This window comes from Camellia sinensis, chromosome 8 (genome assembly GCF_055761805.1).
Source record: "Camellia sinensis isolate YWXY chromosome 8, ASM5576180v1, whole genome shotgun sequence".
Taxonomy (NCBI): domain Eukaryota; kingdom Viridiplantae; phylum Streptophyta; class Magnoliopsida; order Ericales; family Theaceae; genus Camellia; species Camellia sinensis.
In genome coordinates, this window is record NC_138968.1 from 71,902,258 (window position 1) to 71,920,369 (window position 18,112).

An 18,112-nucleotide genomic window follows, 5' to 3' on the forward strand; every position below is an offset into this window, starting at 1 on the left:
CTGTCAATGTCCAAAAGAATCTAGGCATTCCGGTAGATCCGATCCCATCTCAGACCTCCAAGGCACCAGTGTACCAAACGGAGGCGCCATTTGAATTCAAGGTCGACACCACTGCATTGAAAGTCAGCAAGCTAGAAAAGCTTTTTAAACGGGCACAGGGCATGAATTCAATCCCTGACATTGAAGATGGATACACAGACTCTGTAGTAACTCTACCGGATAGATTCAAGATGCCGCACATAGACCGATTCGACGGCTCTGGGGATCCTATCGGCATTTGTGGTTATTCTATGGTAGCCTGCGACCAATGGGTCTTACTAGACTTCAGAAGCTGTCGCTTTTTAGTTGGACCCTATCGGGTATAACGACCATCTGGTATGCAAAATTGGAAGACTCAGTAAAATGAAGTTGGGAGGAAATGGCTGAGGCCTTCATCATACAGTACTTCTACAATACCCAGAACGAGGTCACAACCCGTGATCTTGAAGCGACCCGCCAGGAGCCAAAGGAGGGCTTTTCAGACTTTGTCACTCGATGGAGGACTAAGGCCTCGATGATGACTATCAGGCCATCTGAGAAGGATCAAATCAGAATGGTGGTCCACAACCTGCAAGGGAGATTATTATAGAAGATGATAGTCATGCCTTTGTTTACATTCGCTATGCTCCACGAGATAGGGGTTCAAATCGAAGATGCGATGAAATAGGGGCTGATAGTTGATCAGAAGGAACAACACAAGAGTCCTTTTACATGCAGTTCCAATGCAACCACAACTAGTAGCACCTCTGCACGGCCTTCGGATGTGAGTATGGTCACCACCACACCCAAAACTGCCAGCCCTTTTGCTAATACATCCAACACAACTCCATAAACCTCAACCAGCCAGGCCCGATCTCAAAGGATCTTTACCCCAGCTCTACATGTCTTTATCCAAAGCCCTAGGGGTCCTGATCAAAAAGGGGCATCTTAAGCCACTAAAGCCTTGCCCTCTACCTGATCCTCTTCCTCCAAAGCACAACCTGGCCAAATACTGTGTTTTTCAATAGCAGCACGGTCATAACACTGATCAATGTGATAGGCTGCGTCGTGAGATTCAAGATCTCATCGACAATAAGGTGATAGCACCTCCCCAAAAACCCAATGTCTCTATAAATCCTCTCTTACCACATAACCAAGTCCCTCCACCCAGGCATATAAACCTCATCCACACACTGGCCGTCCCTTATGACCCCAGTATATATATCACCCCTTTCCACCTGCCTAAACCGGTGTTGTTCATCCCTGAGAGCACAGACTTGTGCATGATGAACATGTCTACACTTTAACCCGAACCTGTGGTGGTGACAATGGTAGATAAAAGGAGCTTGGCCTTGGTGGAAAATATCAGTCCCACTACAAGAATTAACACTTTTGGCAGCAAAAAAATTGGTCGCTAAAAGTCAATTTTTGGTCGGCAAAAGTTATCTGCGACCAATTTTTTTGGTCGCTACTTTAGTCGCCAATTGAGGGTCGACAAAACTAATTCGCGACCAAAATTGTGGTTGGTCGACAAAAGTTGGATTTCGCGACTAAATTTTTGGTCTCTAAATATTTAATTACCGTGACTAATTTATTTTGTCGCCAAAACACTTTGGTCGCGAAAAGTGATATTTTCCCGACCAAAAAGTTTGGTCGCCAATTATCACATTCAACGACCAAAAAGTTTGGTCGCCAATTGTGACATTCCGCGACCAAAAATTTTGGTCGCCAATCGTGACATTCCGCGACCAAAAAGTTTGGTCGTCAATTGTGACATTCCACGACCAAAAAAAGTTTTGGTCGCCATTTGTTACTTTTCGCGACCAAAATTTTTGGTCGGCAAAAGTGAGTTTCCACGACCAAGAGCTGTTTTGGTCGATAATAGATGTATTTTTTGTGACCAAAACTCTTGGTCGGCAATTGTCATTTTTTGTGAAAAAAATAATTTATTTGTCGCGACTAATAAATTGATCACCAAAACAGGAAAACAATGCACCTGTAATTCCTAATAATTCATTCAATCCATAATAAACCTAAAATTTTAAAGCATCTTTCAAATTAACTGAATCATTAACATTCGACACAATACAACTATTCTAAGTTTTCATTCACAAGTCACATCCATCTAGCATAACAAATTGAAACAATACATAATTCAGATTTACAACATCAGGAAAATTGCTTAATCCACTAAGTTGCCTTGATAGCCAATCAAAAAGATCCTTGCGCCCTTCCATGCCAAGCTGCGCATTCATCAAAGCAGTAGTGATGTAAGGCACCTAATAAAGAAACAGAATTGGAAAATTTATCAGAGAAGCATGGTAGTGGCAGCAACACTGGATTGCAAACCCGTATCTTTGCAAAAATCAATTAAATCCTATAAACATGTACATCGTATTGAGACAACTAGCTGGCATAATAAAACTGTACCTGTTGCTGTACCTGCAAATTTCAATACACGATGATTAATAAGCTAACAGCCATAACAAATACAGGCATAGTTAACTATCAAAGCTCCATTGATTCAGTTCACTTTTATATATGATTTTTTAATAAAGTTGGTAAAGTTTATTTTAACGAATAATACCACAGATTAATTAAAACATGAATGATTCTGATGTTCTTAGCTTTAGATTAAACTTTGGGTTGTAGATGAGCAGCTTGAGCAGACATTCAATCAGCACTGATGATCAAGGCCCCTAATCTAAGTAATCACACACAAAAGATTAACGTGTACCAAAAAAAAAAATATAAATTTGCAGTTCACAAAAATAAGGTGGCATCACATTTGTGCCTCCTTTCGTTCTCTTTCCCAAGACATCAAGGGGAAGTATATTCATCCATTCTACTACCCTACCTACCAGATATGATATGAATGAATACATCTGACGAGTTTTCCTTAAAAATAATAATAGAAAACAAAATTCCTTAACCATAATCAAGGAAAACTCCAAAAAAAAAAAAAAAAAAAATCACATTCATTTGTACAATGGTCGGAAGTCATTCACTTTCCTATAACAAATTAGAAACTAATGGCAAAAAAAAAAGATATATGGTAGCAGAAATCCTTCAATAGAGAACAAAAATTTCAAGAAACAAACAAACAAACAAGAAATGACCAAGCATCATATATAGATATCAAAGTAATGTATAACGCAAAATTCTTACAGAATATATGCTTTCTGTCAAAAAGTTTAAGAAACAAATAAATTCATTAATCTAATACTAATAAAATGCCATAGGCATTTTAGACAAACAGTCAACGTAAAAAAGACCTTATAATTGTCGATTTGGACCCATATCACTAATTATTTAGATATGGCTTTTCTATACCAAGAAGAATCCTAGAATTCAGCTAAACTGATTTATTAAAATGGTAACACCATAAATTATTAAACCTGGTTCAGCGTAACCAAGGCTTTTAGCAGATTTGACAACTTGGCTGAATGGCTTTCCATCTTCTACCTCGCTCATTACATAACCCAGCGTACCTATTCACATACAAGGATATGAAACAAAATGATAAAATTACAACTTAAAAAACAAAGCATGTTCGATATATGCAAGCAAGTGTGAAGAAGAAATAAGACATTTCAAAAAAAATAAAATAAAATAAAATAAAAATAAATGCTATACCACTTAAGCTCCCAATGATATGGTGCACGGGATCTCCAGATGAAAGTATACAATTTAAGGATGCTATAACAGGGAGGCCAGCACCAACCTGCCAGTTGTCATAGCATGAAATTATTATTTTTTATTAAATATCACAGCATGAAATTATGCAGACTATAAATGATTAATCCTATCAAGCTCAATTTTTATAAACAAAAACTAACAGAAACAATGAAATTTTTATAGTTATAGGAGAAGCAAAAGCAGGTTTAGGGAGCAAGATCTACTCAAGATAAATGGTTTTTCCCAAATGAAACAACTAATTGGCCAAAACTATTTAGAAGAGTTTATATTAAAAACAAGACTCCGTAAAGAGGTTTCCAATTTATTACAAACAGTGTCTTCCAAGTACCACCAAAACCACTTCCAATTTATTACAAACCGATTAAAAACAGTGTGTGGAAGACATTCATAAGTCATAACTGGTTGAATGCTAATATTGGCAGACCCATCTCTACATCAAACAGAAAGCATACAAGCTGAAATATTTAAACCTACATTAAGAGACTTTATACATCTTAACTAGTTCGTAATTGCAGTAATATGTGAAAGAATGCAACAATGTATTTCAATTTAGTATAATTTCATCAACTGAATCACAATTTCAGTCTTGAATATTAGCTCTAAAAGACAAAGAAGAGATTAGCAAAAATTTCAGTTTTGATCTGCAAGTCATAATCATCTGTCCACTCACTATTGCACAATAGTCTCCGACCATCACATTCATATGTTATCTATGTTCCAGGTGTAAAAGCACTTCTATCTGCACCAACCAAGTAAAAAGAACACTCACAGTTGACTTGTGTCGAATGCGACGTGGATATGCAAGCAACTTACCATAATCTTCCTGCAATCCAGACAAAAAATAACTTTTCTTCAGACAACAGAAAGCAGATGAAATATTATATGAAAATTTTCCCCACAATTTGTCATGGTAAGCAGAACAATCAAACAACAACCACATACTATCATTACCTTTATCACAAACAGAAACATCAAAAGGCATCCATTAACAAACTAGGGTGCGTAAGAAATGCATAAAAGGATTAGTTACCATTGAAGAAGTAAGAGGCTTCTTATTGGCCATCACAACACAACAACCCAAATCTACCACTCGGTTTAGCACTCCAATAGGCTCAGAACTGGTAGAGCAATCAATGAATGCCAAACCTGTTGCAACAATTATTTCTTGCAATCATTCCAGACAAAGTTGAATGCTGGCACTTCTTTTTTAAGTTCACATGGGATAGTAAACAGAACAAATGCTGGGAAGATAAACTGCTATGTCACCACCTTATTCAACACCATCTCTAAAAGTTTGGTAACGTTCAAATGCACAACAAGAGAACCAATATTACAGCTCAAATGTGTACAAACCTATAGATCTACCCAGAAGAGTTGCAACATCGATGATTTTTCCCATAGCTTCAGGGTTTGAAAATACCTTGCATTGACCTACACAAGTACCCGACAATAACAAGAAGTGTAAGCATGTTGATTGGCTTTGATAAGCCAATAGCACTAGTTTGAGCCTTTTCAATTTTTTGTTGTTAGTATGCTAATATATCATTTATAAAACACCAATTACATATACATATAAGAAAAGGTCAAAGATCAGACAAAAATTTATTCTTCAAATAATTCTTTCTGTAAGCCTAAATAAAAGAAGCCATAAAATAGTATTCCTTACTCATTGCTATTTATTTATTTTTAATTATATATTAAGAAAAAGCAAAAATCAAAAAACAAAACATAATGGAATTACCTGAATTACCAAGTGTCAGTAGAGAAGAGCCTTTCAACTTGACCTGGCAAACTTCTGTCAGAGAGGTATTATCCAACTCCGTTGTGAGCACATCTGATACAACAAGTAATGATTTACTATCACATACTCCCACAACACGCAAGTGCACTCCCTGTCAATCAAGTATAGTATACTCAAAAATTGCTATCCCCAAATTAAATTTGTCAAAAATATAAGCATAAAATTATTTATATTTCATATCTAACCATGTTTTGTATTTGAAGAGGTCAATCTAATATTGAAACTTCAAACAAGCACAAAAGACTATAAGTGGCACCATTGAAGCTTGAGAGAAGAAAAAGCTTAATTTCCCATGCTTTGACGAATTCCCACATCACCCTAATCTTAAAAAATTAAAAAATTCAAATCATAAAAAAAATACGTAAAGTTAAGATAGCCATCAAACAAAAATCCATCCTACGAATGGCAAGCCTTAATGAAGGTCATGCCATCAAATGCACAATTTACTTAGTTATTGAAGGGAAAATCTACACAAATGTCAAATTACCAGAATTACAAATTTCAGATCAAACATAAATCCGTAAACTTTACACATTCCCCAGTATTCTGTACAACTCATCAGTTGGGCTTAGATGTAAGTATGCACAAACGCAAAAGACACTCATAAATCATAGAAGTCAATGTTGTTAAAACCAAGACGTAGTCTTGTTGCATTATATTCCCTTTCCACTTAATTCAAATAGTATAACAAACTAATACAGTAATCACAGGGTGTTTGATATCCCCTTTAACTGAATTACCTCATAGAGTCTTCCATCTAATTCAGAGGCCCATGATTGACAATACAGTCATGACAACAAAAGTAAAATCATTGCTAAAAGGAATTTTTTCAATGATAATTGACAACAACAAAAGTAAAATCAATGCTAAAACAAGCCTAGAAATAAATAATAATAAAAGAAAATAAAATAAAAATGGAAGGAAACCAACAACAACAACAACAACAACAACAACAACAACAAAAAATAGTAAACCAAGACAGTTGCCATCATTGGATTGCCAACTTGCCATTTAAAAAGTACTTTTCAGAGAAACAAACTAAAAAATAAGGTTCTTGAATGCTCTATATAATTTAAATGATCTTTTACCTTAGAGATATTCTATCATGTACTTTTCAGTTAGATTATATCACATTCAGGGTCGGCCCTAACTTGGGAATTAAAGATACCTCATATTGGTGCAATTTTTGAGAAATGAGGTTAGCATATTCTAAGAAGTCAGTTTCAGACATGGGAATTAAGTTGTCAAGGGACTTCTCACTCTCTGTAAATAGTTCTTCACTAGATTTAGGATCGCCCTCGTCAGCAATTCTGCAATAAGAGAAGCAATGGTACAAAACATTAGGTACATTGTTACAAGAAATAATGCCAACCACGGAAAATTTAGACTTCTCAACTTCCAAACTCGAGAAAACAGAAATGAATGAAGAAGAAATGAAAATGGCAACATTATGTGGACGTACAAAAACACACTACTGCTCAAAATAATGGAGTTCAGAAACATGAACTGACAAAGAAAACAATGATTTACATAATAGTGTAAGCATTGTCGCAACTCATTAACATAAAAGAACAATTAAGAATTATCAATGGCTAACACCAAACAAAATAATTCCCAATAACGAATTCCAGGAGAACATTTCGAGTTCATAATCTATCAGCAACTCATTAACATAAAAGAACAATTAAGAATTATCAATGGCTAAAACCAAACAAAATAATTCCCAATAATGAATTCCAGGAGAACATTTCGAGTTCACAATCTGTCAGCAAGTGGCTCCATGTGATGTTGTTTATATAAAAGATGTACAAAGATGCTAAATTGCTAGAACCGATTTAAGTACTTGTTAAATATAACAATTACCAAACTAATATTTCAAGTGCACAATTCATATGCAAGAAGCACTATGTGATAAACTTAACGGAACAGTCAACATCATACCAAAAAAAATTCAGAATTTCATTTGAAATCCAAACTGAATTTGATAAACATGTACGATTGGGATCTCATGATATATAACAAAGACCATTTAAGCACTACAGAATCAGAACCTTGGCCTTGATTTATTGCAATAATAAGAAAAAAGGAAATAAAAATATTAAGACACAACTACATAAATGAATTATTTAAGCATAACTACATAAATTGTCCCCCATGCAATGGATCTGGAAAGACAAAATCAAACTGCTTTTCCTAATAGTTGACATAACTATATAATGAATTTTTTAAGCATTGTTTTTACTACTTAAGGAAAGAATGGAGCATATTGTAATTAATATTGTTAAACTATGTTATATGAATGTGATGTATTGCAACTTCTTTTTCTTAAGCCAAGCAGGAAACAAACCATCACCTTTGTTGTTGAAGCTTCTGTGCCAGAGGATCTAGAGAAGCTTCCCTTGCTACTTCAGAAGTCTTTGCTTTCTTGTCTCCAGCCTTCGACATATTTTTTGTTCCATTTTTTGGTTGGTTCCTTTCACCCCAAACCAACCACATCAACGCCGACAGGATCAAATTCCATGACTTCCTTTTCCCTTCCCTACCCAAAAGTGACAGAGATCGCAAATTAGATATTCAATGCGGTTTTCTTTCTTTCTTTCCTCCAAACATTTTAACATAGACCAAAAAACAAACACCTTATAGGCATGCCAAACACTAAGGAGAGACCATATGACTACTATCATTGATACATACAAACACTCTATTGTGTGTGTGTATATGTATATAGATGTAGAGTTCATCAATACCTGGTAAGGAGAGGCCAAACACACAAGCACACACTATATATGTACCTGGTAAGGATAGACCAAACACACAAGCACAAACACTATATATATATAGAGAGAGAGAGAGAGAATAAGAACTTCATCGCAATAGCAATAACGAAATTGAAACGTTTTTTGAAAAATGAGATGGTGAGGTTGGACAATGAAGGGGAAAAGATCTGAGAAGTTGAAAATTATAGTTAGGGTTTGAAATTGGGGAAACGAGAGAGAGAGAGAGAGAGAGAGAGAGAGAGAGAGAGAGAGAGAGAGAGAACGTGTTTATCTGATGCAAGAGGTCTGAGATTGAGAGGATTAGCAATGGTAGAGTGTAGGCGGCTCGACACACTACCACCGAACATCCTTCCTCTCTCCGCCAAACCCATTGCTGCTCCGCCACTGCTCCTGTTTTGTTTCGTGTTAGCGCCTTCTTCGTGTTTGCTCTCTGCTTTGGCCAGTTTGCCGCGGACCTCACAGTGGGGAAACAGAGCGACACGACCATGGTGTGAGACATTTTTGGTGGTAGTGATTTTGAATGGTGGCCTAGGGTTTGTGTTTATCTGAATGTCAAAGAGAAAGAGAAATAGACAGAGAGCAAAGAGAGAGACAGAGAATCCATTGTGGGCAACGGTGAGAGAGGGAGAGGGAGAGCAAGTCAATTTTTTTATTATGTCTTCCACGTTTCAAATTTTCCTCCCAAATTTTTGACAATCAAAAGATCATATTAGTCGCAGAAAAGGTACCTTCGCCAACAAATTTTTTTAGTCGCCAAATCTCAATCAATGGGAACTAAAATATTAGTCGCTAAAAGTACAACATTTGGCGACTAGTTTTTTTTTGGTTGCTAAAAATAAGTTTTTGGCGACCAAATTTTTGGTCGCCAAAAAATATGTGACCTTTCGTGACCAAATTTGTAGTTGGTCGGCAAAAGTATACCACTTTCTACGACCAACTCATTTTTTGGTCGCCAAAATATAACCTTCTGCGACTAATAATATTTGGTCGCCAAAAATAATGATCATTCGCGACTAATTAATATTTGGTCGCCAAATGCCATTTTTTTGCAACCAAAAGATTTTTGGTCGGCAAAAGTGGTCGGCAATTGTGTAAATTCTTGTAGTGTCCGTTGCCCAAGGGCTGTGAGGACTTATCTGGAGAGGTGTACAACCCGTACTGCTATATTGTGCCAATCACTCAAGTTAAACCAGAAGTGGTGTTGCTGACTGAGATGGAGGTTTGTGTAGTTCGAAAGGATGGCCCAAGTTAGGGATTAGATGATCTGGCCAACCTAGAGGAGGACATAGACAATTTGCAGTTCTTTGAGGAGCAAGATCAAGGGGATGTGCATATTGATTGGTTTGATTTGAACGGGTCGACAGACAATTCTGGATGGCTAAGTGATGAACCCGATAGAGATGAGCGAATTGAATTGAAGTTGGAAGAATAGAAAGCGGGAATCGCTACAATGGCCAGAATGGCCGATGTGAAGGGTAAACTGCCAGAAAACACTGGTGTAGAACAACTGACTCAGGAATTGGGTATTGTTAGAACTGTACATACAAAGCAAGAAGCCGCACTGAAATGTTTTGAGCAAGAAATGGGTGTGGACTCACCTTTTTCCGCGCCCCACCTTTCGGAAAGGTTTGAAAGAAAGGCCTCACAGTTCAGACTCCCGTGGTTCTGAATCTAATCTCACAAGTGCAATGTGAAACTAATAAACACCAAAGAGTCCAAATCCGGCAAATCTTTTTGGAAAATCGATTTTAAATCAAATAATGCCAAAATTGGACTGTTTTGCCAAATACGGAGTCGCCAACTAAATATTTTATTCTGGGGGAAATTTAGGAAACCCTGACTCGTGTCGAAGGTGACGTGTCCGTCATCACCAAAGTTGCCTCGGCTCGGGAACTTAGGTATGAGAGGGGAAGGTCCTGAAATGAACACCTCCACTTGCCTGATCAAAAATCGGCCTCTACTAATCATGATATGTTTTTTTTATAAACATTATAGTGTTCTTGTTCTGGTTATTAGCTAACATTACTATGTGATGCGCACAAGCAAGTATAGACTAAAATCGCAAGAATTGGAACAACTCAACTCATGTTTGTTTGCAAAAATGGTTTGAATTTGCCACCTTAAGTGGGCTTAAAAATGCGGATTTGCCACCAAACATAGTGGGCTTAAAACGTGCATTGGTTGAATTGTTCCAATTCAAACAACAAGCCTTCATCCACAGGCATTCATGCAGTTTAGCATTTAAGCACATAGCCTCATGACAAGCATGCTAATCATGGCAATATGGCAATCACACGCATGCAAGTATGCTAAAGCATAAAGACTTACAGAGTACTCCAAGCCAAAACAGAAACTAGGTAGAAAAATGCATGATCCTAACTATGTGAGATGTCGAATGCAACACGTGCAATATGCAATTAATAGGCTAGGCTACTAATATGGCATATGATTCGATTTGAACAACATGCGATTAAACACGTATTCAAGTAAGATATTGAAATTGTAATGCAGTTTGAATGATGCGCTAAGCCTCAGTGCATGCAAGACAAAATGAATGGATGCAAATATGTAAGCATAAGGTATGCTAATTGAAAATGTCCATAATCCAACCATCAAAAGCGATTAAATAAAAGGGAGAAAGATGTGGGGTTGGAAGACATGCACACACGCACACACACTTATTACAATATTACGCCCTCGCGAAGGAGGGTTCAAATGAATAAGTTAACTAACTTGCTTCACCAACTAATTATTATAACAATTGAAATAAGCTAATTACATATTACAAAACGAATTAAGTAGCTAAGTACTAAGCTAATTAAATAGAAAGCAATTAAACTAATTAATTAGCTACCGCCAATTAATTAAACAAAGAAATTAAATGGCCTCGGGAAGTGAGGAATGCATGCTCGGTTTCTCCACCCGAAAAGCCACCACCTTGCCATTGAACGCCTCTGTTTGCACATATTTGAACACCAACAGTGCTGCCAACTCCCAGAATGCCTCTACTCCACGTCAGGAACACATTGTGCAAAATTTCATTGATAGCCAGTCGGCTACCAATGGTGGTCGTCGGCTACCATTGGTGGCTGGTCGGCTACTGCTGGTGGCCGTCAGCCACTGCTGAGGGCTAGTCGGCCACTGCTGCCCTGAACTTTCTTTTTGCTGTAACAGAGAGCAAACAGAGGCAAAATAGTATATTCGCAGGGGTTATCTGTACTGTTGCCCTCCTTATCATCAAACAAACTCAAAGGAGTATAACTCTTGGCTCTCAAACCACCAACCAAGCAATTTCCATGCATGATGGCCAAAGAACCAAGTTTGTACAAGTTTAATGAGTGCAAAACAAGACTCAAAAAACCACCACCCTATCATGCATGATCAAGGGTGATGGTGACCAAGGAAAGTGACACATTTCATCACTTTGAGTATGAAATGCCCCATTTTCCTTGTGTTCGAATTAACGCCCGATTCGAACACATGCAATGCAACATGAAAGATGTTTATCTTGCCTCTTTTACTTGTTCATTTTGTTTACTCATTTTACATTACCGATTCATTCTTTAATCGATTAAGTCCAAAAGTGAGTGTCCTCTAATGGAAAGATGGCTCAAACCATGAGTTTCTTTGGGCATGAAAGAGGCATTACATTGTTGGTAATGAACCCCCTAAGGGATTAAACCATTAGGTGCAACACCTCAATTTCACACTTAGGTAAACAAGTGGTTTGAAACCACTTTCAAAGCAAATGAAATAGTGAAGAATGGAGGGAGATTGTAGAAATCTTAAGTGCTGAAATGAAGTGCAAAACAACACTAAAACATGCTTTCAACTCAAAACAATGGTGCTCAAAGCATTAAAACTCCGAGTTGGTGAGGAAATTAACACTACAACTATGCCATACAAGGTTCAAATGACCTCAGTAGCCAAAAAAAAAAAACCAAAATAGGTCAAAACAGAGGCAAAAAACAGGTTGGACAAAAGCTAAGTTAGGCTAGAAAAACATGCTAACACATGAAGCTAACTAGGCATGCAAACAAGACACAAGGAGGAGAGGCTAACCCCTTCAATTTTGGAATTCAAAAGTTGATTTTTACCACTGAAAAACCTTTGAGATTTAGTGGTTCAAAGGTCCAAAACGTTTGATTGGAAAGTGGTGAAAAGATGGTACAAGAGCTTAACAAGCTAAGAGACAAGAAGGGTGGACTACCCCTTAACACAAAATAGCCTTAAACCACCATTTTTAGGTCATAAAAAATAAAGGTTTTTACAATTGAAAACTAGGCCAAAATAGCAAAAAAAAGATGGCAAAACAAGTATTGAAAACAAGCTTAAATAACAAGTGTTATACCTCTTGAAGCTAAGGCACAAAATAGGCAACAAACCAAGCTCAAACCTCCTTCTAGAGCTCAAACAAAGCTCCAAGTAATCTTAGCCCAAAGGTGAGAGTATTTGGTTAAGGGTTGATGTGCAAAAGCTAAGAGAAACTAGGCAAAGGTGTACAAAATAACAAGAAAGAGAGAGAATTCTAAAGAGAGAGATATTTTTAGTCTAAATCTTCTAACCCTCAAAAATAGGGGATAACACCCTCTGTTTATAGAAAAACAAGTCTTGAGCTTGTGAACATCTCACCATACACGTGTATAAAGATGCAACTCAGTGAGCAATAGTTGGCACAACTATCAACAAACATCTGGAAAAGGAGACCAATGATCGTCGGCCACCACTGGTAGCCGACAAGCCCAAGACATGGCCGATAGGTCATGAACTTCTCCAGACTGGAGGCAACAAGCTCTTGGTCCAAAACCAAGCACAAAACATAAAAGGTTTAGAGGCTCAAAGACAAGGCGTTCCGCCGAGGACTTCAGGCGCTCACAACGAACACAAACAAGAACAATCATCGAGTGCATAAATGATGACGTCCAAGTCTTGAGGATGGTAAAAAATGGGGTGTCTACAATGGGTGAAAACAACCGGAAAGCTCGAAAAGCCCAACACCTTGAAGGGGAAATTTGTGATGAGAAGGTAATTCGAACGGAGCCGGACAAATGCTTGTCGGCTGCTGAAGGAATCTGGTGGAATGACGACGACCTACACCTAGCTCATACTAATGAAGATTGGGGCGAAGTCCTTCCTAACAGCACTTGGTATGTGGAAGAGGTCGACCATATGACAAGAAGTGGCCGATATTTCAAACCACCACATCTGGGCCAACCTAAAGCCTCCGGAAAGGACAAAGAGGTTGAGAAACAGGAAGAAAAACTATTGGAAGAAGAAGCTGTGTTGAAACAGTTGAAGAAGATTCAAGCTGATATATCTATCTAGGGTCTGCTTATGGATTCACGAGTGCACAGACAGGTTGTACTGTCGGTGATGGATAAAGCTAAGTTTTCCATCGATACCACCCCAGAACAACTGGTGGGATTAGTCTTCCCAGGAGGCGCTGCGCCAACTCTGACCTTCTCAGACAAAGAACTGCCGCTGAAAGGCTCTGTACACAACAATCCTCTATTCATATTAGTGGAGTGTCAAGAAAAGTGGGTACCAGTGGTATTGGTCGACACTGGGTCAGCAATCAACGTCTATCCTTGTCGCACGACTTATGCTATTGGCCTGAAACCGGCCGATTTCATGCCTACAGTCCAGGTGATCCGAGTGTATGACAATACCAGCAGAGAGGTAATGGGAATGGTACAGATCAGAGTACAGGTTGGCCCAGCTTAACAGGATATTGAATTCCATGTCCTGGGTGTACCGACCACTTTCAACTTACTACTTGGGCGACCCTGGCTGCACCAAGTGAAAGCTGTCTCTTCCACTCTCCACCAAATGCTGAAGTACCCCCATGGGAAGGGGGTGGCTATAGTCGGGAATTCATTTATGCATCCTCCGCCAGAGGTCACTACACTTGTGCTGGAGATTGTGCACGGCAATTGGCTAAGACCCGGGTAGTATAAAATATCTTGGCCATTGATGAGGGCTTATATGTCAACGCCCAATTTGTATACTTCATGAACAAACTCCAACACATGCCAGGAATGGGGCTGGGAAAGAGTGGCTGGAAATCTAGCGATCCCAGTTTTGCCACTTCGCTGAGTATGTCGGGGATCGAGCTGCCCGGTCAGCTCGCGGGGGTCCAGGGGGCAGCGCCCCTTGGCGGGTCCAAGGGTAGTGCCCTAGCGGGGATCGAGCTACTCGGTTAGCTCATGGGGGTCCAGGGGGTAGCGCCCCTTGGCCGGTCCTAGGGCAGCGCCCTAGCGGGGTTGAGGGGCAGCGCCCCCGAAGAAAAAATACAAAATGCATTAGAAGTTGCTTGTCCACTCGAGCGACCGTTTATTTGACCTGTCTGTAAAAGTACTGGGAAAGTGTATTTGACGCTCGAGTGGGGCTTTCCACGCTCGAGTGGATCATCTTATATTAATTCGTGAATCTGATATTTGAAATCAATTTTGTATATCTCTCTCTAAAAACCCTTTCCTCTCTCTTCTCTCTACATTTCCGTACGCCAAATTGGATCAAAACCTTGATTTCTCAAGATCCATTCGAGTTCTGCCATAAGTTCTTCAACAAAGTTGGTTAACTTCTCGAGGGCTTCGTTGTGTGCGGTGAAGATCGAGTTTCAACACCATTGATTTTGAGGGTTTCATCTCATTTCTTTTTCAAAACTTGAGGTAGGGATTTTCTTAGAGTTATATATATATATATATATTTGCAAGATCTATATGATTTTCGAAATCATCTTTCGATAGCTTTGAAAATTGATTGTTGACTCAAGAAGTTGAGCGATTTTGAAAGGTATGTTGTTACCGTGCCAGAGCAGCTACCAGAATCCTCAGTTATGAGAGGTATTTTTGTTGTGTGTAATTCGTTGGCTAATGTATTGCTAGACACGGGTGCGTCTTATTCATTTATACTACTGCATTTGCTTCTGCATTGGGGTTAGAGGTAGCACGGTTAGTGCCTCCACTCAGAGTAGAGTCACATATTGGGGGTACAGTTGATTTAGAATGGGGTCATCGTGATTGTGAAATAGAAGTTGTCAGGCGTCAACTTCCATTTTCTTTTGTGTTGCTAGATATGTCGAGTTTTGATGTCATTTTAGGCAAAGACTGGTTGTGTTCTTATCAAGCTGTGATTGATTGTTACCATCAGAGAGTTGCAGTGTGCACTTCGGGTGGTGATCGTTTCTATTTTCTGTGGAACTGAGTTGACAGAGCCTTGTCGCCAATTGTTGACCCTCGTAGTAGGAGCAAGCTTAGTAGCCTTCTTGCAACTCTCTTGGATAGTGAGAGTGACAGGGCTCGTGTTGAGTTACCAAGGGTAGTTTGTGAATATCCGGATGTCTTTCCAGAAGATCTTACTAGTTTACCACCTCACCTGGGGATCGAGTTCTCCATTGAATTAGTGCCTGGCACGGCACCGATTTCCATGTCACCGTATAGATTTGCACCCGCCGAATTGCATGAGTTGAAGATTCAACTCCAAGAACTTTTAGACAAGGGCTTCATTCGCCCTAGTACATCGCCTTGGGGAGCGTCGGCTCTCTTTGTGAAAAAGAAGGATGGTTTATTACGGTTGTGTATTGATTACCGCAAGTTGAATAGAGTTATAGTAAAGAACAAGTATCCTCTACCCAGAATAGATGATTTGTTTGACCAACTTAGAGGGTCTCGTTGCTTCTCAAAAGTAGATTTGAGGTTGGGGTACCATTAGTTAAGAGTCTGGGAGGAGGACATTCGGAAGATGGCCTTTTGTACTCGTTATGGCCACTATGAATTCTTTGTAATTCCTTTTGGATTGACCAATGGACCGTCTTCCTTTATGGATTTCATGAACAAAATTTTTCGGGAATACTTGGACCGTTTTGTGGTCGTCTTTGTGGACGACATCTTGATTTATTCAACCTCTGAAGAGGAACATGAGACTCACTTGCGGGTAGTGCTGGGTTTACTTAGTGAGTACCAATTGTATGCCAAATTTGAAAAATGCGAGTTTTGGTTAACCGAGGTGAAGTTTTTGGGGCATGTAGTGTCTAGAGAGGGAGTGACTATGGAATCCTCAAAGATAGATTCCGTACAGGATTGGGAACAACCCAAGAATGGTTTTGAAATCCGGAGTTTTTTTGCATTAGCGGGGTATTATCGACGTTTTGTAAGGGACTTCTTTAGACTAGCTGCACCTTTGACTAGGTTGACGAGAAAGGGTATCAAATTTGTGTTGAGTGATGCTTGTGAAAAGTCATTCCAAGAGCTTAAGATTAGATTGACTACCGCACCGGTTTTGATAATTCCAGAAAGAGGTTTGAATTATACTGTCTATTATGATGCGTCCGGGGATGGACTTGGTTGTGTCTTGATGCAAGAGGGAAAAGTTGTGGCCTACAGTTCACGACAATTGAAAACTCATGGGAAAAATTATCCCACCCATGATCTAGAATTAGCAGCGGTGATTTTTGCTTTGAAAATTTGGAGGCATTACTTGTACGGTGAGAAGTTTGAAGCCTTCTTCGATCATGAGAGTCTAAAGTATTTGTTTTCTCAAAAAGACTTGAATTTATGACAACAGAGGTGGATGAAATTTATGGAGGATTATGACTTTGAGTTATACTATCATCCAGGGAAGGCCAATGTGGTGGCCGATGCTTTGAGTCGAAAATCTGTGAGTAGTTTGGCAAGTGTGGCCATTCGGGAATGGGATATGCTAGATGTTATTGGCAAGTTTGATTTGCACTTGGGTGAGTCCGGAGAGAGTGCTACCTTGTTTACTTTGAATACTCAACCTACATTGGTTAGTAAGGTCATAGAGGCACAACGAGGAGACCGTAATGTGGAATCAATCTGTGTTAAGATTTCCAATGGAAATGAAGAGAAAGGTTTGAACGTTCACTCGGATCTGAGTGTGCGTTACCTAGACCGTTTGTTTGTACCAGAATCTTGTAGAAAGGTAATACTTCGGGAGTTCCATCACTCACGCCTTGCGGTACACCCTGGAGGTACTAAAATGTATCATGATCTTAATCATCAGTTTTGGTGGAGGGGTATTTATTTGTATCAAAGTGCCTTACTTGTCAACAAGTGAAGGCCGAACAACAAAGGCCAGCGGGTTTGTTACAACCCTTACCGATAGTCGAGTGGAAATGGGAGCGTGTTACCATGGATTTTGTAGTTGGTCTTCCTAGAACACAACGAGGCAATGGCGCCGTTTGGGTGATTGTTGATAGGTTGACTAAGTCTACCCATTTCATTATGATGTGCACCAGCGACTCAGTTGAACGCTTGGCAGAGTGGTACATTAGAGAGATAGTTCGACTTCATGGAGTCCCTGTGACTATTGTGTCAGATAAGGATCCTCGTTTTACTGCCCGGTTATGGCAAAGCCTTCATGAAGCGTTGGGAACTAAGTTGACTCTTAGCACCGCTTATTATCCTCAAACCGATGGACAGTCGGAACGTACAATTCAGATTTTGGAGGACATGCTTGGAGTTAGTGTCCTTGATTTTAAGGGGCCTTGGGAAAGGCACTTACCATTGATTGAGTTTGCTTACAACAATAGTTACCAAGCTAGTATTGGGATGGCACCATTTGAGGCCTTGTATGGCCAACCTTGTAGATCATCGATTTGTTGGGCCAAAGTGGGTGATGCACTGTTATTGGGTCCAAAAATTGTTAGAGAGACAACCGAGAAAGTTGTTCTCATTCGGAAGAGGTTAGCTACGGCCCAAAGCCGACAAAAGAGTTATGCCGATAAGAGGAGACGACCTTTATCTTTTGAAGTTGGTGACCATGTGTTTCTAAAAATCTCACCAAGGCGGGGTTT

At 39.2% G+C, this 18,112-nt stretch overlaps 1 protein-coding gene across 1 annotated transcript; it reads right to left on the reverse strand.

Moving 5' to 3' along the window:
* Positions 1 to 3,342: 3,342 nt before the first annotated feature.
* LOC114319445 (uncharacterized) lies at positions 3,343 to 7,963 on the reverse strand. Its single transcript, XM_082885263.1, has 8 exons — positions 7,872 to 7,963; positions 6,687 to 6,828; positions 5,459 to 5,609; positions 5,071 to 5,148; positions 4,748 to 4,863; positions 4,487 to 4,540; positions 3,655 to 3,742; positions 3,343 to 3,509 (listed from the first exon to the last, which is right to left on the reverse strand). The coding sequence occupies exons 1-8, from the start codon at positions 7,961 to 7,963 to the stop codon at positions 3,370 to 3,372; spliced, it is 861 nt and encodes a 286-aa protein (XP_082741389.1). The 3' UTR covers positions 3,343 to 3,369.
* Positions 7,964 to 18,112: the final 10,149 nt, after the last annotated feature.